The sequence below is a fragment of the Ranitomeya imitator genome, chromosome 10, assembly GCF_032444005.1.
Source record: "Ranitomeya imitator isolate aRanImi1 chromosome 10, aRanImi1.pri, whole genome shotgun sequence".
NCBI classification, from domain to species: Eukaryota; Metazoa; Chordata; class Amphibia; order Anura; family Dendrobatidae; genus Ranitomeya; species Ranitomeya imitator.
The window spans coordinates 21,440,645-21,463,063 of record NC_091291.1 but is presented as its reverse complement, the minus strand read 5'-3'; the positions used below and the strand labels follow the sequence as shown (position 1 = coordinate 21,463,063).

At 45.3% G+C, this 22,419-nt stretch overlaps 1 protein-coding gene across 1 annotated transcript in view; it reads right to left on the bottom strand.

The window, feature by feature from the left end:
• The window catches only part of LOC138652169 (uncharacterized), a 104,260-nt gene that overhangs the window by 70,725 nt on the left and 11,116 nt on the right, over window positions 1-22,419 (bottom strand). The window contains exons 3-6 of the mRNA XM_069742937.1: window positions 9,676-9,780; window positions 7,999-8,355; window positions 5,334-5,636; window positions 3,141-3,170 (exon numbers count right to left, since the gene is read on the bottom strand). Coding sequence (XP_069599038.1) covers window positions 3,141-3,170; window positions 5,334-5,636; window positions 7,999-8,355; window positions 9,676-9,780 — 795 coding nt within the window. The remainder of the gene's footprint in view (window positions 1-3,140; window positions 3,171-5,333; window positions 5,637-7,998; window positions 8,356-9,675; window positions 9,781-22,419) is intronic.

The following is a 22,419-nucleotide window of genomic DNA, read 5'->3' as shown; positions in this document are numbered from 1 at the left end:
TCCCTATCACCCACATCTGCTGCTTTTACTTTATCCATCACCATGCCAAGTGTTCTTACCCAGTTCTCCAGCCTCAGAAACTCCACTTATTTATCCATTACAGACTGGGTCAGTGAGAGCCCATCAGCTGTCATGGAAGTGGACATGCCTGCTGTTTTTGTGTCATCTAGCACAACAGATCTTTCTCAATCCACTATAACATCTCTGCCTGCACCTACCTCTCAGTCCAACAGTTTGTCCTGTTCACCCTACTCCACCATCTCTGAGCACAACAGCCAGCCCGCATTCCCGCAGATGTGGTCAAGTAAAATAATTTTTCCTCCTACACATGCCAAAGCTAAGAGTCTGAACTCCATGATCTCCAATCTGTTGGCCCCAGAAATGCTGCCTTTATGCCTGGTGGATACAGATGGTTTCCGAAAGTTCATGGCCATCGCAGTCCTCCAGTACCAGTTTCCAAGTAGCCATTATTTCTCTAAGAAAGCAGTGCCTGCACTACACCAGCATGCTGCAGGCAACATCACCCATCCCCTTAAAAAAAATTATGTCTTCCAGGATGCATTTCACAACTGAAACCTGAACGAGCAAACATGGACAGGGGCATTACATCTTGCTGACTGGGGACTGGATGATTCTGGTGGCTGTGGGGGCACGTAGTCAAAGGGCTGCTTCACAAGTCTTGAAATCCCCAAACACTTCATCCACTGCTTCTAGGTCCTTCACCTCCTCTAGGACCTCCACCTCCTCTAGGACCTCCACCTGTGTCCTCAACCACTTTCTTAATGAGACATGTGTTACAAAAATGCAGGGGGAATATCCCCAACATAAATACTGTGCAGCCAAGGCTCACCACAGTCAGTGATAAAAATAATATGCCTTGGAGATTGAAGTCACACAGCTTAAGAGTTGTGGACAGCCAGCCCAGGCTGAGTTAGAGCAATGGTTATCTTCACTGAACCTGGAGCTAGGGAAGGCTGTATGCGATAACGGTACAAACCTGGTGGCAACCCTACACCAGGGTAACCTCACACATGTGCCTTGTATGGCTCACTTTCTCAACCTGGTGGTACAGCAATTTTTCGGCCACTATCCCGGCCTGGATGTGCAGCTACAGAAAGCACGGTCACTATGTGCTCCCTTCCGACGATCCCTCCCTGCAGGTCATCGACTTGCATCACTACATAGGTCTCTCAGTCTACCGGTTAACCATTTGATTAACGATGTTCCATCATGATAGAATTCCACTCTGTACATCTTGCAGCATCTGTGGCAGTAGCAACATGCACTGGTGAAGTATGTCCTTTTACATAGCCTAGGCCAACGCAGTTCGGACATGGTGCAAATCATGCTTGCGGAGTAGGCACAGATGAAGGGCATTTGAATCCCTCTGCACAGTTTCAAAATGGTTACTAAGATGGTTAGCGATGCCGTCATCAGAACTACTATTCCAGTCATCTACATGCTGGACCACACTTTGATAAGTCTGTATGAGGAGCTGGTGGTTCAAGAGGAAGAGGTGGAAGCAGAAGGAGGATGCAGAAAAGACAACAATATCCCTGAGTACCGGACTGTAGGCACATAGGCGGGTACAATGGGAGGGTGAATTACAGCAATCGAGGGAGGCTCATGGTACCAGATAAACTGTTAGTGAAGGTGAAGGAGCCAGGGAACAAATTGAGGAGTAGGAGGAGGAAGAAGTGATGGAGGGGCAACGGTTAGGAGATGAAGTGGGAAATGATCCCCTCTCTGTTGTCCGTGGTTGTCAGGAGGGGATAGAGGTAGCAACCTTGAGTGTTACTCTTCCAATTTTTTTTTTTTTTTGAATTGTGGAGAATCCAAGTTGGGTCTCCTTCATGAGTGTTGCCTGTAGCTGTAGGGCTCCCAGACAGGCAGGTCTGCACTTACTTTCACTCAATTACCTGTGTTACTATCATTACATTTTTCTACCAATAGTACTCTATGAAACTGATGTTTGTGCCAAGCTGTTGCATGAGGTATCAGGGCGACCAGCTAAGAAGGCTTACACCTCTCCCTTAACTACCAGGTCTTAATTGAAACTTAAATTCCAAATTGTAAATGCTGGGCCAGACCCTGATACCTCATGTATGGCCCATGGCTGACTGCTGTAGTGCCATTAGCACATTTCTACCGTGAGTCAATTGATGCCACTTTTCATGGTGTCTGACCCTAATTTTTGCTTTTTGGGAATCTCTTTGTCACCCCTTAACATGCTGTATATACATTTGGTTTGGCCTTCCATTCAATTTAATGGGGTTTGGGTACGTTTGTCGAACTATTCGGCGAATATCAGGACGTTCAGCGAACCGAACCTTATCTCTAGTCATAAGTGTTGAAAGAAGCAGATTTCTTTGATAAGATACACTACAAAGTTTCTTACCTTTTCTGTCTGCTGAGATCACATCTATCTCGAGAATTCGACTCCAGTACCTACTTCTGGGAATAGAGAGATGGCTGCACATGTTTGGTTGTCTCAATTCATTTCAATGGGAGATCTGTAACTACAGACCGCTCTGTCCAATAACCAAATCTATTGGATGCCCTCTACAATTTCCCAAACTCCCAAACACATGAATGGAGGGAGCCAAATCCATGAGCGCCCACTTTACCATTCCCGTCACAGTGCACAGGACCAATTCTAAAGTCTAGCTTGGATCCACATATAGCAGATGCTTAGGTATCTTTGGCAAATCCAGTGAACTTATTATTGTATTTGTTAATAGAATAAGCTAACAACCAAAATGTCCTCTATTACAGTTTCTACTTGAGTTATTATCAAGGTTCATGGATTGTATGAAGACGGCACGTCCGTCGAAACGCGTTGTGGCTAAACTCTATCCTGTGTCAGAGTTTCCTTTCAGTGCTCCTGTGACCGATTCCCATCACCAGATCCTGTTTCCTTCCTCCCTTGGAGGTGTTCGGCTGGAGCTGCGACGGTACTCAACACTTTTTTCATCCTTTGGGCGGCCTCCTCAGCGCTCCTACATGACCGCCATATACTGACTTTGATTCATGGATTGTATATTGGCAGTTATACATCCCTGTTTCCTTATTGAGGCTCTCCTAGACGGACGTGACTCTAAATTCAACATTTTAGTAAAAATTTAATAACAATAATTTACCTTCACTGGTTAGATAGATAGATGGAGAATCTAGGAAAAAATAAACATGAAAATCTTAGCAAATACGTCAGTAAAATGTATTATTTGCAAAAATATGTTGCTTTCCACATAGCATAGGTCAATGGGAGGGATTTCTTAAACAGGAGCATTTTTGTTAATCTTAACCCTGAGCCACAGCTTCACTTAGCCGTTATAATTCCTAAAGGCCTCCAAAAAAAATTAATTGTATGAACCCACTGATTTTGAAAGGTCTGGCAAACGATCTGATGTGTATGGGGCCTATTGAGTCTTCCCTTCTGAAATTATCAATGTAAAATAAAATGCTTACCTCCCGAACTGGAGCCATGTTGACACCACATCTCCCAATGTCATATGACATTGCCAATCTACTTGTCAGTGGTCACTAATGGGCTGCTAAGGTCTCACTTCTTTTGGACAAACCTTGGACGTACAAAGGAAATGAGAGCACACTAGTCCATTAGTGGCCACAGATTGGCTGTAGTGCTTTAGTGGTATAATCATGTCACACAAACCTTGGGAGTCTCGGTGTAGACATCTTTGGAACAGCACCTATACAAGAAGTGAATATATGGTGTTTTAATTTTATATTGGAAAAATAGAATTTAGGAAGGGGTTGTTTGGGTGGTTGACAACCCTTTCAAATTGCTGCTTGGTGAGAAAGACAGGCACAAGTTCCCTCACGAGCGGTGGACGCCGCCTCCAGACACGCCACTGGCGCACTCCACACCTGTCTCCACCTGAAACAAGCACAGGCACCATTCCTCTACCTACCTAGACTTTGACGGATAGATATACTGATCAAGCCTTTATCACATTGAACCTATCGGTTGATTTAACCCAGTAGATGCACTGCTAACGGTAACTGAAGAAGGTCTGAAGTAAGACCGAAACGTTTTGCTACTACAGTGGACAACAATAAACCACCACTTGTTAAAGGGAACCTGTCACCCCGAAAATCACGGGTGAGGTAAGCCCACCGACATCAGGGGCTTATCTACAGCATTCTGTAATGCTGTAGATAAGCCCCCAATGTTACCTGAAAGAGGAGAAAAAGAGGTTATATTATACTCACCCAGGGGCGGTCCCGCTTCTGGTCCGGTCCGATGGGTGTCTCTGGTCCGCTGCGGCGCCTCCCATCTTCATTACAAGACGTCCTCTTCTGATCTTCAGCCACGGCTCCGGCGCAGGCGTACTTTGCTCTGCCCTGTTGAGGGCAGAGTAAAGTACTGTAGTGCGCAGGCGCCGGGCCTCTCTGACCTTTCCGGCGCCTGCGCACTGCAGTACTATCCTCTGCCCTCAACAGGGCAGAGCAAAGTACGCCTGCGCCGGAGCCGTGGCTGAAGATCAGAAGAGGACGTCTTGTAATGAAGATGGGAGGCACCGCAGCGGACCAGAGACACCCGTTTGACAGGACCAGCAGCGGGACCGCCCCTGGGTGAGTATAATATAACGTCTTTTTTTCCTCTTTCAGGTAACATCGGGGGCTTATCTACAGCATTACAGAATGCATTACAGAATGCTGTAGATAAGCCCCTGATGCCGGTGGGATTACCTCACCCGCGATTTTCGGGGTGACAGGTTCCCTTTAACTTAAGTTGAGTGCCGAGTTTTTGGATATATAATGATGTCTTGGGATGACGTCCTGATGTTTTGAGGCATAGTCAGCACAGAGGGGCCAAGTCTACCGGTACATGGAAGGAGAAGACAGTTGAAGACTATAGCGGAGAGCAGAATTTACAGTGGTTGGGCAGCAAGAGGGCCTGGATGAGTGAGTATTATTTGCTTTGTTATTATTTTATTTTAGAATTTTGATGAATCCAGACAAAGCAAATTGCCCAAAATTTAGATTTTTCGGAATGGTAGAATTTTGGGACGTTCCGAATAAATTCAATTCACTCATTTCAAATTCCTGGCTATCGTGTAAATGCTATAACAGTTTCCTATTTCATAATTATGAGGTGGTCTCAGGTAAAAATGTATCCATCCTAAGATGATGACATGATTAAATAAACTGGACCATGAATCTCAATTGAACAGATTATTTTAGTGGCAACAATATTAAGACCAGAATAAAAAATCCACAGTGCATGTAGAAGTCACTTAAAACACACAACGATCTCTTCAGCCCTGGCATTATGGATGATATGAAGATATGTGATGAATATGACTTACATTCGACATTCAGAGTTCGCTTCTCCACTGTGTACAAGCCTTGATTGAAAGTCGCTCTACAGAATAATGTAGAATTGTTGTGGGACTTCTTTGGTGTAAAAGTCATTCTAGAATCGAAGGTTCGTAAGCCACTAACTATATAGGTTGTCTTATAGGTCTTCGGTGTTGAATCAATCGTGACTCCTTCCCATGAAAAATGTGGTGTTGTTATATTACGGCATTTACCAGGACTTATACATTTCAACGTCACCTTCTTCCCATCCACCAGCCTTGTAGAAGAGATTGAAGGTTTATCTTTGAGCTCTACAAAAATGCAAAATAATGCAAGAACTGGTTCAATGGTTGACAATTTCAATGGAAGCTGCCAGCAGTGGATCTTGATGATTTTCTCAAGTCCATCCAGGGGCAGAACATTATTTATACGTCTATTAATAACCTTACTGTTAACAGCCGAGGCTGTATGAGTGAGAATTTCTGCATGTGGATCATACTCCATACTGAATACGTTTTTTTTTTTAAATGTTGTTACTTTTTCCCCATAATTTTCATATCAATACCATGTTTATCCACCCTACAATTTAAAAAATTCCACAACTATTAATTTTTTTTGTTGCAATTTTAAAGTAGAGGAGTGTACAAGTAAAGTCTATAGGGCAGTAATACAGATCAAATTGCACATAATCAGTGTTTGAATACACCTTGGGGCACACAGTGTCTGCTGCTCTCTTTAGCTCATTTATAATGCTGTGATAGCTGCTGGCAACTATTCACATCTCATTTATTCTGTTAGAGGTGATGATCATTTTTTAATTGGATTTGAAGAGAAAAATTCAGGTGAACTTCCAATTTAGATTTTTGGGCAGATTTGCTCATCTTTAATAATTTATGTAATATAACTTGATCTTAGGTTACACTATTGATCTCAAAGGCTCCACGTACTGGTTAGCAGTTTAATTTTTCCCATGTTCCATGCACTTAGTGATGCCTAATGGGAACCAGGGGATTATGACTATGGGCCGGAAAGTTGAGTTGTGAGAATACGAGGTGGGCACTCTACACATTTTGTACTTACAAATACAATAATCACTAAGCATGTAATGCAATGAGTGGCCGAGAGCATGGTCAGTATCTAACACAAAGCTCTCCCATGTATCAAACAACTATATAATATAATCAGGAGTGTCACTCCTAATCCCAAATATGATACACTAGCGAATAAGGGAGCATAGACACTAAAATTTGTAGAAAAATATGCAGATATTTTATTAATAAACAAATATCAAAAGGGTAACATACAAATAAACAACATGACAGAATATATACAAAATTCCACCATGTGGAGAGGAGGAAGACCAGCCAGTACACTAAAGGTAAGGCACACCAATGCAATATGACCTGGGTAAGTATCAAAAGAACAAGGTTACTAGGATACCAGTGTTTCTACAATGAGGGATCGTCTCCCAGGCACCGAGAAGCCCCATATATAGCTAAAGGTCGTACAATCTCATGTACACACATATCACCAAGGTAGTTTGAGCTTACTCATCATAAGTCCGTCTTAGTGTGGCCTTCCCACCACCCCTGACGCGCGTTTCGCGTAGTTGCTTTTTCAAAGGGGGAGTGATAACAGTTTCTCGCTCTTCCTGCACCATTTATAGGAGGTCGACACACCAGTGTAATTGGCGCATGCGCGCCCAAATCCCCACACAAAAAAAGTGCACAATCCATAAGTGTCATGATGCGGCGCGCATGGGGGCGAAAAACACACCCATGGTACCTGATATCCATCTGCGCCGCACCTGTTGTAGACGCCATTAGGATTAGGCAGTGCCGGGTAAGTCAGGCAGCGCATGCGCACCACTCACGCCAATAAACCGGAATCATACGGTATCAAGAGACCGGAACTGAAGGGGACCCAGTCATGATCATATTGCGCCTGCGCAGATCCCCAGTCTCGCATCACTGCATAAGCAATTAGCATCGCCATGGTGCTACATCGCAGTTGTGATTACCATGGTGATGCTAATCGCCTTATACTGACAGTAGAGTTTTAGTGTAGGAATAGACCAGGGCCCAGCTCTATGGTATTGAAAAAAAATCAAGGAGTAATGAAATGTCTGGTTGGACACAGCCCAATTCGTGATGAGCGAGTGTGCTCATTACTGGAGTTTTTCGAGCATGCTCGGGTGTTCGCCACGTATCTTCGGCATGCTCGTAGATTATGTTTGAGTCACCACAGCTGCATGATTTGTGGCTGCTTGACAGCCTGAATGCATGAAGGGATGGCCTGTTTGTTATGGAATCCCGGCATGTATTCAGGCTGTCTAGCAGCCGCAAATCATGCAGCTGCGGAGACACGAACATAACCTATGAGCACACCCAAGATACTCGGAGAAGACCCATGCATGCTCGGAAAACTCGAGTAACGAGCACACTCGCTCATCGCTAATCCTAATCCCAGCCACAACACATTACTTGTCTTTACCTGTAAACCATATTTTCTGTTTTTCTTCAGTTAATTTGATACACATTTATACCAATAAAGGTTTATATTGAAATATTGGAAATAAAAGTGAAGTTTTATTCTACATCTTTACTTTTTAAATGGATTGAAAAGATGAGAACTGGTGAAAGGGTGAAGAGGATGTCTTTGGTCATCACTCACCTGTTACCTGCACATAAGGCTGGATGTTTGTATAGGTGAAATTTATCTCTGGATCCTTGATTATGAAAAAATACACGCCCTCATCTGTACTCAGTGGTTCTTGAATGTACAACGAACAGTCTCCTCTGGTTACATTCCCAATCAGTTCGAAACGTCCATTAGTGTAATGTGTAGAATCTCCTTGGGCAGCCACAAGCTGACCTGTCCGTGAACTGTACCAGGATCCAATGATATTTGTCCTTAGTCTTATATTTGTGGGCACAGTAAATGTGCAGGGAACGTGAGCACATAGACCTCTCTGTACTTGCACGTGTGGATCTATGTGTATTCCATAATCAGGTTCTTGACAGTTTGTGTCTGGATTAAAAAAAACAAAAAACATTTATGTATATGTACTGTATATACTTCAGATGATGTGAGGTTAAAGTTAGGACCTTTGACTCATAGGGGTATTCTGAAGGGGATCAAATGCTCCTCCTACTCCATATTTGGGTACAGGATCTGAGCCATAAAATTGTCCAAAAGTTTGCTAACTTTTTTTGTGGGTATTGCCTTTGAAACAACCTCAGAGCTTTGAGGAACACTTTGGGGAAGCTTGGAGTCGTACACCAGTTGTGTTCCACCATGGATCAATCAATGCTTCAACTTCACAAGTAGAAAAGAGCAATTTCTTGGCTAGAGAGGTAGCAATCGTGCAACCACAATTCACCATTAGACCATAGAATTGTATATTTCAGTGGCAACTTTAGATGTAGAATAGTTAATGCAAATGTCACAATCTTGTACGACCAGGACAATGACTTCTCAATACTTGCTCCATGTTTGTTCTGCAGGTCAAGTACCGTTTATGTAGCCAAACATTGTGGTGACCCTGCAAGCAGCACCAGATATCTCAACGTCTGAACTCTTGAGAAAATTTTCACCCTCGGACAAGTGCTATAAGTTCATCACTCACAATGATGACTTGATATGCTGGGATCTATTGCAGAAGAAATGATTGCCTCACTCCTTTGAAGCAACCCTTATCTTGTACATACTTCTTCCCGTCTCCTTATTTTGTAGCATCATTACAAAAACTACCTTTAAACTAAATAATTGATACTGGTTAGATGAAAACAGGATTTATATTATAACTTTATAGTTGTAATATTCATAAAGGAACTTTTTTTTACCACTTTTGAAATAATTTTCAGGAGAAACATCAACTAGACCAAAACGTTGTCAGGAGGTATAACTTAGGAGAGAGGCACAATGAAATTTGTATGTACTGTGTACTCTGTTGCTGATAAATTTTTCTTATTGAACACTCTATTTTTTTTTATTCCGTCTCAGAATACCCTTTTCTTATCTCCAGCATTAATGGTCACACATGCTCAGTGTGTGACCATCTTATGCACTAGTATACAGGTTCCTCTCCTAACCCCCGGCAATCAGTTCTGATGAAGGTCTGAATACAAGACCGAAAATGTTCAACATTTTGATTGCAATGATAAAAGGAACTTTATTTCACAGTTCTTCAACTCACGTGCCAAGTTTTTTCAAGGCTCAGTAACACTAGCGCAGGCGAGTGACTCCTGCCAATATACAGGACAGACAATAGGGATCGGTATTGTAAGACTGACTCCACAATGTCACCGGGCAAGATAAAAGATGATCAGGATGAAAGCTCATACTTACTGCTCCATAGCTGAGATACCATCAAAATTAAAAGCAAATAGTCCACGAAAATCCAAACTCTAGTAATCAGCATATTCTGTTTTCTGTCTTTGGATTTTCTAGGGTCTGAGACAAAATGAATAGGAGATGTAAGGAAAATTAAGCAGCAAATTCAAGCTGTAAACTATAGTGTGTAAACATTGACTACATGACATTGGAATTGCATTGCTGCAATAATAAGTAAAAATGAAGATACTTAGCTCATAAATTGGCCAATTCACGTGAGACCAACAGCCATCGACAAGGTACATCCACTTTGTTGAGACTTTGACCTAACATCATACCTCTTCCAGGCTAAAAACCTACAATTATACAATTAAGTTAACACTAGTCCTGGAGTCCTGGGTTCAAATCCCACCAAGGACAACATCTGCAAGAAGTTTGTATGTTCTCCACTAGGGTTGAGCGAAACGGATCGTTCATTTTCAAAAGTCGCCGACTTTTGGCAAAGTCGGGTTTCATGAAACCCGACCCGACCCCTGTGCGGGGTCGGCCATGCGGTACGCAACTTTCGCGCCAAAGTCGCGTTTCAATGACGCGAAAAGCGCCATTTCTCAGCCAATGAAGGTGGACGCAGAGTGGTGGCAGCGTGATGACATAGGTCCTGGTCCCCACCATCTTACAGAAGGGCATTGCAGTGATTGGCTTGCTGTCTGCGGCGTCACAGGGGCTATAAAGGGGCGTTCCCGCCGACCGCCATCTTACTGCTGCTGATCTGAGCGTAGGGAGAGGTTGCTTCAGAAGCAGGGATAGCGTTAGACAGGGTCCATTAACCACCAAACCGCTTGTGCTGTAGCGATTTCCACTGCCCAACACCACCTTCGGTGTGCAGGGACAGTGGAAGCTACATTTTTTTTTTTTTCCCCCTCAGCGCTGTAGCTCATTGGGCTGCCCTAGAAGGCTCCCTGATAGCTGCATTGCTGTGTGTACGCCGCTGTGCAAACCAACTGCTTTTTTCAAAGCACAAATCCTCTTGTTCCTTCCTTTCTGCACAGCTATCTTGTTTGTTTGTCCACACTTTTTATTTAATTTGTGCAGCAGTCCACTCCTTATTGCTGCCTGCCATACCTGGCTGAGATTACTGCAGGGAGATAGTAATTGTAGGACAGTCCCTGTTTTTTTTTGTTTTTTTTTTTGTTTTTTTAATTCTCCCTAAAAAAAAAGCTGTGGGAGATTAAGATTGGCATTTCTGCTCGAGTGCCATCCCTGTGTGTGCCATCTCACTTAGTGGGCCATAGAAAGCCTAATTTTTTTTCTGTTTTTTTTGGGGGGGTTTTCTAAATTCTCCCTGAAAAAAAAAAAACAGTGGGAGATTAATATTGGCCTTTGGGCTTGTGTGCCTGTCTTGAGCGTGCCATCTCTCTCTCAAATAGTGGGCCATAGAAAACCTATTTTTTTTTTTTTTATTGGGTTTATAAATTTCCCCTGAAAAAAAAAAACAGTGGGAGATTAATATTGGCCTTTGGGCTTGTGTGCCTGTCCTGAGCGTGCCATCTCTCTCACAAATAGTGGGCCATAGAAAGCCTATTTATTTATTTTTTATTGGGTTTATAAATTTCCCCTGAAAAAAAAAAACAGTGGGAGATTAATATTGGCCTTTGGGCTTGTGTGCCAGTCCTAAGCGTGCCATCTCTCTGTCAAAAAGTGGGCCATAGAAAGCCTATTTATTTATTTTTATTGGGTTTATAAATTTCCCCTGAAAAAAAAAAAAACAGTGGGAGATTAATATTGGCCTTTGGGCTTGTGTGCCAGTCCTAAGCGTGCCATCTCTCTCTCAAATAGTGGGCCATAGAAAGCCTATTTATTTATTTTTTTTTTGGTTTTATAAATTCTCCCTGAAAAAAAAAAACAGTGGGAGATTAATATTGGCCTTTGGGCTTGTGTGCCAGTCCTAAGCGTGCCATCTCTCTCACAAATAGTGGGCCATAGAAAGCCTATTTATTTATTTTTTTTTGGTTTTATAAATTCTCCCTGAAAAAAAAACAGTGGGAGATTAATATTGGCCTTTCGGCTTGTGTGCCAGTCCTAAGCGTGCCATCTCTCTCACAAATAGTGGGCCATAGAAAGCCTATTTATTTATTTTTTATTGGGTTTATAAATTTCCCCTGAAAAAAAAAACAGTGGGAGATTAATATTGGCCTTTCGGCTTGTGTGCCATTCCTGAGCGTGCCATCTCTCTCAGATAGTGGGCCATAGAAAGCCTATTTTTTTTTTTTATTTGGTTTCTAAATTCTCTCTGAAAAAATCACTTTTTTTTATTTGTTTTCTAAATTCTTCTTAAAAAAATCTTTTTTTGGGGGGGGGTTTCTAAATTCTCCCTGAAAAAATTAAAAAAAACAGTGTGAGATTAATATTTATATTTGTGCTTCAGTGACAGTCCTGCGTGTGTGGCATCTCTCTCATTTGGTGCCACCAAAAACAGAGTGTGTAACATTGTGCCTGATTTTCGTTGCGGTCTCACCCACCTGTAAAGGGGTATCTAAATCATACTGAAGTTATAGCTCACCGTGTAAGTTGTTTGACAGCAACAAATACCGTTAGTTTGGTTATGTTTTTAAAACAATGAGGAAGTCTGGTGCAAGAGGTCGTGGCCGTGGGCGTTCATTGTCAGCTGGTAATGAGGGTAGTGGTAGTGGTGGAGCATCAGGTGGTCGTGGGAAAAAAAATATTGCACCTAAGTCTGGAGCTGTGGAGCCAGGTTCGTCGTCTGGCTACAGAAGGCCTCGAACGCTCCCTTTTCTGGGAGTAGGAAAACCGTTTTTAAAGCCGGAGCAGCAAGAGCAAGTTTTGGCTTATCTTGCTGACTCAGCCTCTAGCTCTTTTGCCTCCTCTTTTGAAACTGGTAAATGTAAAAGCAGCGCGTCGTTAGTGGATGTTTACGGTCAAGGACAAGTCGCTTCCTTATCCTCTTCAGCAAAAACAACAACAGAGATGGATACAGCAGGTGACACAATGGGTTACTCCATGGAGCTCTTTACACATACCGTCCCTGGCTTAGAAAGTGAAGCAGTTAACAGGCCATGCCCATTACAAGTTGAATCTGACATGGAGTGCACTGATGCACAGCCACAGCCAGACTACTATGCTGGTCCTTTGACTCAGACCACAACATTGCCCTCGCAGGGTACTGATCCAGAATCAGACCCTGATGAGACTATGTTGCCCCGTCACGAACGCTCTACCACCGACTTACACGGTGACACAGACGGAGTTGCCCACGAGCTAGAAGAGGAGGTTATAGATGACCCAGTTGTTGACCCCGATTGGCAGCCATTGGGGGAACAGGGTGCAGGCGGCAGTAGTTCTGAAGCGGAGGAGGAGGGGCCGCAGCAGGCATCAACATCGCAACAGGTTCCATCTGCCGGGCCCGTAGATGGGAAAAAACACGTGGCAAAGCCAAAACCTGTTGGAGGACAGCGTGGCCATCCGGTTAAAGCTCAGTCTGCAATGCCTGAAAAGGGATCCGATGCTCGAAAGAGTGCAGTCTGGCATTTTTTTAAACAACATCCAATTGATCAGCGCAAAGTCATCTGTCAAAAATGTTCAACTACCTTAAGCAGAGGGCAGAATCTGAAAAGTCTCAATACAAGTTGCATGCATAGACATTTAACCACCATGCATTTGCAAGCCTGGACTAACTACCAAACGTCCCTTAAGGTTGTAGCACCCTCGGCCAATGAAGCTAGTCAGCAACGCAACATCCTTTCCGGCAGTGTAGGGCCACCATTTTGCGCACCACCTGCAGTATCTGTGCAGGTTTCTTTGCCAGGCCAAAGCAGTCAGGGTCAGGGAATCACCAGTTTCGTAGTAGGAAACACTGCATCTAGGGCACCGGCGGCAACAATACCATCTCCCACCGTCTCTCAGTCTGCCATGTCCACCGGCACCCCCGCTAGGTCCACGATCTCCAGCTCTCCAGTCCAGCTCACCCTACATGAGACTATGGTTAGAAAAAGGAAGTACTTAGCCTCGCATCCGCGTACACAGGGTTTGAATGCCCACATAGCTAGACTAATCTCGTTAGAGATGATGCCCTACCGGTTAGTTGAAAGCAAAGCTTTCAAAGCCCTGATGGACTATGCTGTACCACGCTACGAGCTACCCAGTCGACACTTCTTTTCCAGAAAAGCCATCCCAGCCCTCCACCAGCATGTTAAAGAGCGCATCGTCCATGCACTCAGGCAATCTGTGAGCACAAAGGTGCACCTGACAACAGATGCATGGACCAGTAGGCATGGCCAGGGACGTTACGTGTCCATCACGGCACACTGGGTGAATGTGGTGGATGCAGGGTCCACAGGGGACAGCAATTTTGGGACAGTTCTGCCTAGCCCACGGTCTAGGAAACAGTTGGCTGTAGCCGTTCGCACCCCCTCCTCCTCCTCCTCGTCCTCCTGCAGAAGCGAGAGCTCGTCCACAGACCACAGTCGCACAACCACTCCATCCGCAGCTGCCACTGTTGCACACCAGGTCTCCCATTATGGGGCAGCTACTGGCAAACGTCAGCAGACTGTATTGGCTATGAAGTGTTTGGGCGACAACAGACACACCGCGGAAGTTCTCTCCGAGTTCTTGCAGAAAGAAACGCAGTCGTGGCTGGGCACTGTAGATCTTGAGGCAGGCAAGGTAGTGAGTGATAACGGAAGGAATTTCATGGCTGCCATCTCCCTTTCCCAACTGAAACACATTCCTTGCCTGGATCACACCTTAAACCTGGTGGTGCAGTGCTTCCTGAAAAGTTATCCGGGGTTATCCGACCTGCTCCTCAAAGTGCGTGGACTTTGCTCACATATCCGCCGTTCGCCCGTACACTCCAGCCGTATGCAGACCTATCAGCGTTCTTTGAACCTTCCCCAGCATCGCCTAATCATAGACGTTGCAACAAGGTGGAACTCAACACTGCACATGCTTCAGAGACTGTGTGAACAGAGGCGGGCTGTTATGTTTTTGTGGGAGGATACACATACACGGGCAGGCAGTAGGATGGCAGACATGGAGTTGTCAGGTGTGCAGTAGTCGAAGATACAAGACATGTGTCAAGTCCTTCAGTGTTTTGAGGAATGCACACGGCTGGTTAGTGCAGACAACGCCATAATAAGCATGAGCATCCCCCTAATGCGTCTGCTGATGCAAAGTTTGACGCACATAAAGGATCAGGCGTCTGCAGCAGAGGAAGAGGAAAGCCTTGATGACAGTCAGCCATTGTCTGGCCAGGGCAGTGTACAGGACGAGGTAGCGGGCGAAGAGGAGGAGGACGAGGAGGATGATGGGGATGATTGTATTTTTAATGAGGAAGCTTTTCCGGGGCCACTGGAAATTGGTGGCGTGGCAAGGCCGGGTTCTGGTTTTTTGAGGGACACAAGTGACGTAGATTTGCCTGAAACTGCCCCTCAACCAAGCACAATCGCAGATTTGACAACTGGAACTTTGGCCCACATGGCGGATTATGCCTTACGTATCCTCAAAAGGGACACATGCATTACTAAAATGATGAACGATGACGATTACTGGTTGGCCTGCCTCCTTGATCCTCGCTATAAAGGCAAATTGCAAAATATAATGCCACATGAGAACTTGGAACTAATATTAACAACCAAACAATCAACTCTTGTTGACTGTTTGCTTCTGGCATTCCCAGCACACAGCGCCCGTGATCGTTCTCACACGAGCTGCAGGGGCCAGCAGACCAGAGGTGTTAGAGGGGCAGAAATCAGAAGTGGCGTTGGACAGAGGGGTTTTCTGACCAGGATGTGGAGTGATTTTGCTATGACCGCAGACAGGACAGGTACTGCAGCATCAATTCAAAGTGACAGGAGACAACATTTGTCCAGTATGGTTACTAACTATTTTTCATCCCTTATCGACGTTCTCCCTCAACCGTCATTCCCATTTGATTACTGGGCATCCAAATTAGACACCTGGCCAGAATTGGCAGAATATGCATTGCAGGAGCTTGCTTGCCCGGCAGCTAGTGTCCTATCCGAAAGAGTATTCAGAGCTGCAGGTTCAATATTAACCGAAAAAAGGACCCGTCTGGCTACTCAAAATGTAGATGATCTAACCTTCATTAAAATGAACCACAACTGGATTTCGAAATCTTTTGCCCCACCTTGCCCGGTCGACACCTAGCTTTCCTATGAAAAGGTCTTGCCTGTGGACTATTCTGAATGAGTTTTCCAATCTCGTAATTTGCAGCACCTGATTGTCCAGCATATGACATGTTAACACCTCCCTAAATGGCCAAACTCCCCACACGGGGCCGTGGTATCGCCACTTGGCGCCAGCACCCGTGAGAGTGCTGTTTGTCTGAAGAGGTGGGTGTGCCCGCTTTTGGTCGACGGCACTGACACTGGGTCCCTCATAGTACAATAAAGTGTCTCTGGCGGTAATGGTGCGCACCCAACGTCAGACACAATGTTGTAACATGAGGAGCCCTGGGCCTGTCCCGCCGGCCACAAGAGAGTTCCCCCCCAGCTCAAACAGTGCTCTACCACTTGCAAAATTATCTCTCACAGCTCCACCAATGTTTAGTCTATGCGCTGACATCCTTAAATGCCTGGCACTGACAATACCATTGTATTGACATTTTTGTTATGTTAGGCCTTCGAAGCCTGTCTGCGGTCCCTCCTTCCACTAGTCCTCCACTGACCAGACCACTGCTGCCCGTGTACCCCTGGAACCAATTTCAAATTGCCTACAGCCCAATTTTTTATGTTAGGCCTTAGAAGCCTGTCTGCGGTCCCTCCTTCCACTAGGCCTCCACTGACCATTCTACTGCTGCCCGTGTACCCCTGGAACCAATTTTAAATTGCCTACAGCCATTTTTTTTATGTTAGGCCTTAGAAGCCTGTCTGCGGTCCCTCCTTCCACTAGGCCTCCACTGACCATTCTACTGCTGCCTGTGTACCCCTGGAACCAATTTTAAATTGCCTACAGCCCAATTTTTTTATGTTAGGCCTTAGAAGCCTGTCTGCGGTCCCTCCTTCCACTAGTCCTCCACTGACCAGACCACTGCTGCCCGTGTACCCCTGGAACCAATTTTAAATTGCCTACAGCCCAATTTTTTTTATGTTAGGCCTTAGAAGCCTGTTGTGAATTCTGTGGCAGAGCTCCCTCCTGTGGTCACAAGTGGTACTTCGGCTGATTCTCTCTGTGAGCTTCCGTTGGTGGAGGAAAGTGGTACTGCGGCTTCTGAGATTCCTTCCTCAGGTGATGTGGTGGAGTCGTTAGGTGCTGCTCTATTTGACTCCACCTAGTGCTTTGATCCTGGCTTCCAGTCAATGTTCTAGTATTGGACCTGTTTCCTCCTGGATCGTTCCTGTGGCCTGCTGCTCTGCATAGCTAAGTTCCGCTTTTGCTTTTTGTTTGCTGTTTTTTTCTGTCCAGCTTGCTTATTTGTTTTCTCGTGCTTGCTGGAAGCTCTGGGACGCAGAGGGTGTACCTCCGTGCCGTTAGTTCGGTACGGAGGGTCTTTTTTGCCCCCTTTGCGTGGTTGTTTGTAGGGTTTCGTGTTGACCGCAAAGTTACCTTTCCTATCCTCGCTCTGTTAAGAAAGTCGGGCCTCACTTTGCTAAATCTATTTCATCTCTACGTTTGTCTTTTCATCTTACTCACAGTGATTATATGTGGGGGCTGCCTTTCCCTTTGGGGTATTTCTCTGAGGCAAGGTAGGCTTATTTTCTATCTTCAGGCTAGCTAGTTTCTCAGGCTGTACCGAGTTGCATAGGGAGCGTTAGGCGCAATCCACGGCTGCCTCTAGTTGTGTTGGAGAGGATTAGGGATTGCGGTCAGCAGAGTTTCCACGTCTCAGAGCTCGTTCTCTGTTTTTGGGTTATTGTCAGGTCACTGTATGTGCTCTGACTCCTATGTCCATTGTTGTACTGAATTACCAGATCATGACAGTACTGGAAGCCAAAAGTACTAATGATTCTCAATAGAGGGAAAAAAGAAGTTCTGAGACCATTTTTTTTCTCTGCACTGTGTTTTGCCTTTTTTTCCCCTAGACATTTGGGTGGTTCAGGACACAGGTGTGGACATGGACATTCAGGGTCTGTGCTCTTCAATGGATAATCTCGTTATAAATGTACAAAAGATTCAAGATTTGGTGGTTCAGAAGCCTATGTTAGAACCAAGAATTCCTATTCCTGATTTGTTTTATGGTGATAGAGCCAAGTTTGTGAATTTCAAAAATAATTGCAAACTGTTTCTGGCCTTGAAACCTCGCTCCTCTGGTGACCCAGTTCAACAAGTGAGAATTATTATTTCTTTTTTGCGTGGCGACCCTCAAGACTGGGCATTTTCCCTTGCGCCAGGAGATCCTGCATTGAGTAATGTTGATGCGTTTTTCCTGGCGCTCGGATTGCTGTATGATGAGCCTAATTCAGTGGATCAGGCAGAGAAAAATTTGCTGGCTCTGTGTCAGGGTCAGGATGAGATAGAGGTATATTGTCAGAAATTTAGAAAGTGGTCCGTACTCACTCAATGGAATGAAGGTGTGCTCGCAGCTATTTTCAGAAAAGGTCTCTCTGAAGCCCTTAAGGATGTCATGGTGGGATTTCCTATGCCTGGTGGTCTGAATGAGTCTATGTCTTTGGCCATTCAGATCGGTCAACGCTTGCGTGAGCGTAAATCTGTGCACCATTTGGCGGTATTACCTGAGCTTAAACCTGAGCCTATGCAGTGCGATAGGACTTTGACCAGAGTTGAACGGCAAGAACACAGACGTCTGAATGGGCTGTGTTTCTACTGTGGTGATTCCACTCATGCTATCTCTGATTGTCCTAAGCGCACTAAGCGGTTCGCTAGATCTGCCACCATTGGTACGGTACAGTCAAAATTTCTTCTGTCCGTTACCTTGATCTGCTCCTTGTCATCGTATTCTGTCATGGCATTTGTTGATTCAGGCGCTGCCCTGAATTTGATGGACTTGGAGTATGCTAGGCGTTGTGGGTTTTTCTTGGAGCCCTTGCAGTGTCCTATTCCATTGAGAGGAATTGATGCTACGCCTTTGGCCAAGAATAAGCCTCAGTACTGGACCCAGCTGACCATGTGCATGGCTCCTGCACATCAGGAGGTTATTCGCTTTCTGGTGTTGCATAATCTGCATGATGTGGTCGTGTTGTGGTTGCCATGGCTACAAGTCCATAATCCAGTATTAGATTGGAAATCCATGTCTGTGTCCAGCTGGGGTTGTCAGGGGGTACACGGTGATGTCCCTTTTCTGACTATTTCGTCATCCACCCCTTCTGAGGTTCCAGAGTTCTTGTCTGATTACCGGGATGTATTTGATGAGCCCAAGTCCGATACCCTACCTCCGCATAGGGATTGTGATTGTGCTATCGATTTGATTCCTGGTAGTAAATTCCCAAAAGGTCGACTGTTTAATTTATCTGTGCCTGAGCACGCCGCTATGCGCAGTTATGTGAAGGAATCCCTGGAGAAGGGGCATATTCGCCCGTCATCGTCGCCATTAGGAGCAGGGTTCTTTTTTGTAGCCAAGAAGGATGGTTCACTGAGACCTTGTATAGATTACCGCCTTCTAAATAAGATCACGGTTAAAGTTCAATACCCCTCGCCGTTGTTATCTGATTTGTTTGCTCGGATTAAGGGGGCTAGTTGGTTCACCAAGATAGATCTTCGTGGTGCGTATAATCTTGTGCGTATTAAGCGAGGCGATGAATGGAAAACTGCATTTAATACGCCCGAGGGCCATTTTGAGTATCTAGTAATGCCATTCGGACTTGCCAATGCTCCATCAGTGTTTCAGTCCTTTATGCATGACATCGTCCGAGAGTACCTGGATAAATTCCTGATTGTGTACTTGGATGACATTTTGATCTTTTCGGATGATTGGGAATCTCATGTGAAGCAGGTCAGAACGGTGTTCCAGGTCCTGCGTGCTAATTCTTTGTTTGTGAAGGAATCAAAGTGTCTCTTTGGTGTTCAGAAGGTTTCATTTTTGGGGTTCATCTTTTCCCCTTCTACTATCGAGATGGACCCTGTTAAGGTCCAAGCCATCCATGATTGGACTCAGCCGACATCTCTGAAAAGTCTGCAAAAGTATCTGGGCTTTGCTAATTTTTATCGTCGCTTCATCTGCAATTTTTCTAGTATTGCTAAACCATTGACCGATTTAACCAAGAAGGGTGCTGATGTGGTCAATTGGTCTTCTGCTGCTGTGGAAGCTTTTCAAGAGTTGAAGCGTCGTTTTTCTTCTGCCCCTGTGTTGTGTCAACCAGATGTTTCGCTTCCGTTCCAGGTCGAGGTTGATGCTTCTGAGATTGGAGCAGGGGCTGTTTTGTCGCAGAGAAGTTCTGATTGCTCGGTGATGAAACCATGCGCCTTCTTTTCCAGGAAGTTTTCGCCTGCTGAGCGAAATTATGATGTGGGTAATCGAGAGTTGCTGGCCATGAAGTGGGCATTCGAGGAGTGGCGTCATTGGCTTGAAGGAGCTAAGCATCGTGTGGTGGTCTTGACTGATCATAAGAACTTGACTTATCTTGAGTCTGCCAAGCGGTTGAATCCTAGACAGGCTCGTTGGTCGCTGTTTTTTGCCCGTTTTGACTTTGTGATTTCGTACCTTCCGGGCTCTAAAAATGTGAAGGCGGATGCTCTGTCTAGGAGTTTTGTGCCCGACTCTCCGGGTTTATCTGAGCCGGCGGGTATCCTCAAAGAGGGAGTAATTGTGTCTGCCATCTCCCCTGATTTGCGGCGGGTGCTGCAAAAATTTCAGGCTAATAAACCTGATCGTTGCCCAGCGGAGAAACTGTTTGTCCCTGATAGGTGGACGAAGAAAGTTATCTCTGAGGTTCATTGTTCGGTGTTGGCTGGTCATCCTGGAATCTTTGGTACCAGAGAGTTAGTGGCTAGATCCTTTTGGTGGCCATCTCTGTCGCGGGATGTGCGTTCTTTTGTGCAGTCCTGTGGGATTTGTGCTCGGGCTAAGCCCTGCTGTTCTCGTGCCAGTGGGTTGCTTTTGCCCTTGCCGGTCCCGAAGAGGCCTTGGACACATATCTCTATGGATTTTATTTCAGATCTTCCTGTCTCTCAAAAGATGTCAGTCATTTGGGTGGTCTGTGATCGCTTCTCTAAGATGGTCCATTTGGTACCCTTGTCTAAATTACCTTCCTCCTCTGATTTGGTGCCATTGTTCTTCCAGCATGTGGTTCGTTTACATGGCATTCCAGAGAATATCGTTTCTGACAGAGGTTCCCAGTTTGTTTCGAGGTTTTGGCGAGCCTTTTGTGGTAGGATGGGTATTGACTTGTCTTTTTCCTCGGCTTTCCATCCTCAGACTAATGGCCAGACCGAACGAACCAATCAGACCTTGGAAACATATCTGAGATGCTTTGTTTCTGCTGATCAGGATGACTGGGTGTCCTTTTTGCCTTTGGCTGAGTTCGCCCTTAATAATCGGGCCAGCTCGGCTACCTTGGTTTCGCCGTTTTTCTGCAACTCTGGGTTCCATCCTCGTTTCTCTTCAGGGCAGGTTGAGTCTTCGGACTGTCCTGGTGTGGATACTGTGGTGGACAGGTTGCAGCACATTTGGACTCATGTAGTGGACAATTTGACCTTGTCCCAGGAGAAGGCTCAACGTTTCGCTAATCGCAGACGCTGTGTGGGTCCCCGACTTCGTGTTGGGGATTTGGTTTGGTTGTCTTCTCGTCATATTCCTATGAAGGTTTCCTCTCCTAAGTTTAAACCTCGTTTCATTGGTCCGTATAGGATTTCTGAGGTTCTTAATCCTGTGTCTTTTCGTCTGACCCTTCCAGTTTCTTTTTCCATACACAACGTATTCCATAGGTCATTGTTGCGGAGATACGTGGCACCTATGGTTCCATCTGTTGATCCTCCTGCCCCGGTTTTGGTGGAGGGGGAGTTCGAGTATATTGTGGAGAAGATTTTGGATTCTCGTGTTTCAAGACGGAAACTCCAGTATCTGGTTAAGTGGAAGGGTTATGCTCAGGAAGATAATTCCTGGGTCTTTGCCTCTGATGTCCATGCTCCCGATCTTGTTCGTGCCTTTCATATGGCTCATCCTGGTCGTCCTGGGGGCTCTGGTGAGGGTTCGGTGACCCCTCCTCAAGGGGGGGGTACTGTTGTGAATTCTGTGGCAGAGCTCCCTCCTGTGGTCACAAGTGGTACTTCGGCTGATTCTCTCTGTGAGCTTCCGTTGGTGGAGGAAAGTGGTACTGCGGCTTCTGAGATTCCTTCCTCAGGTGATGTGGTGGAGTCGTTAGGTGCTGCTCTATTTGACTCCACCTAGTGCTTTGATCCTGGCTTCCAGTCAATGTTCTAGTATTGGACCTGTTTCCTCCTGGATCGTTCCTGTGGCCTGCTGCTCTACATAGCTAAGTTCCGCTTTTGCTTTTTGTTTGCTGTTTTTTTCTGTCCAGCTTGCTTATTTGTTTTCTCGTGCTTGCTGGAAGCTCTGGGACGCAGAGGGTGTACCTCCGTGCCGTTAGTTCGGTACGGAGGGTCTTTTTTGCCCCCTTTGCGTGGTTGTTTGTAGGGTTTTGTGTTGACCGCAAAGTTACCTTTCCTATCCTCGCTCTGTTCAGAAAGTCGGGCCTCACTTTGCTAAATCTATTTCATCTCTACATTTGTCTTTTCATCTTACTCACAGTCATTATATGTGGGGGCTGCCTTTCCCTTTGGGAGTATTTCTCTGAGGCAAGGTAGGCTTATTTTCTATCTTCAGGCTAG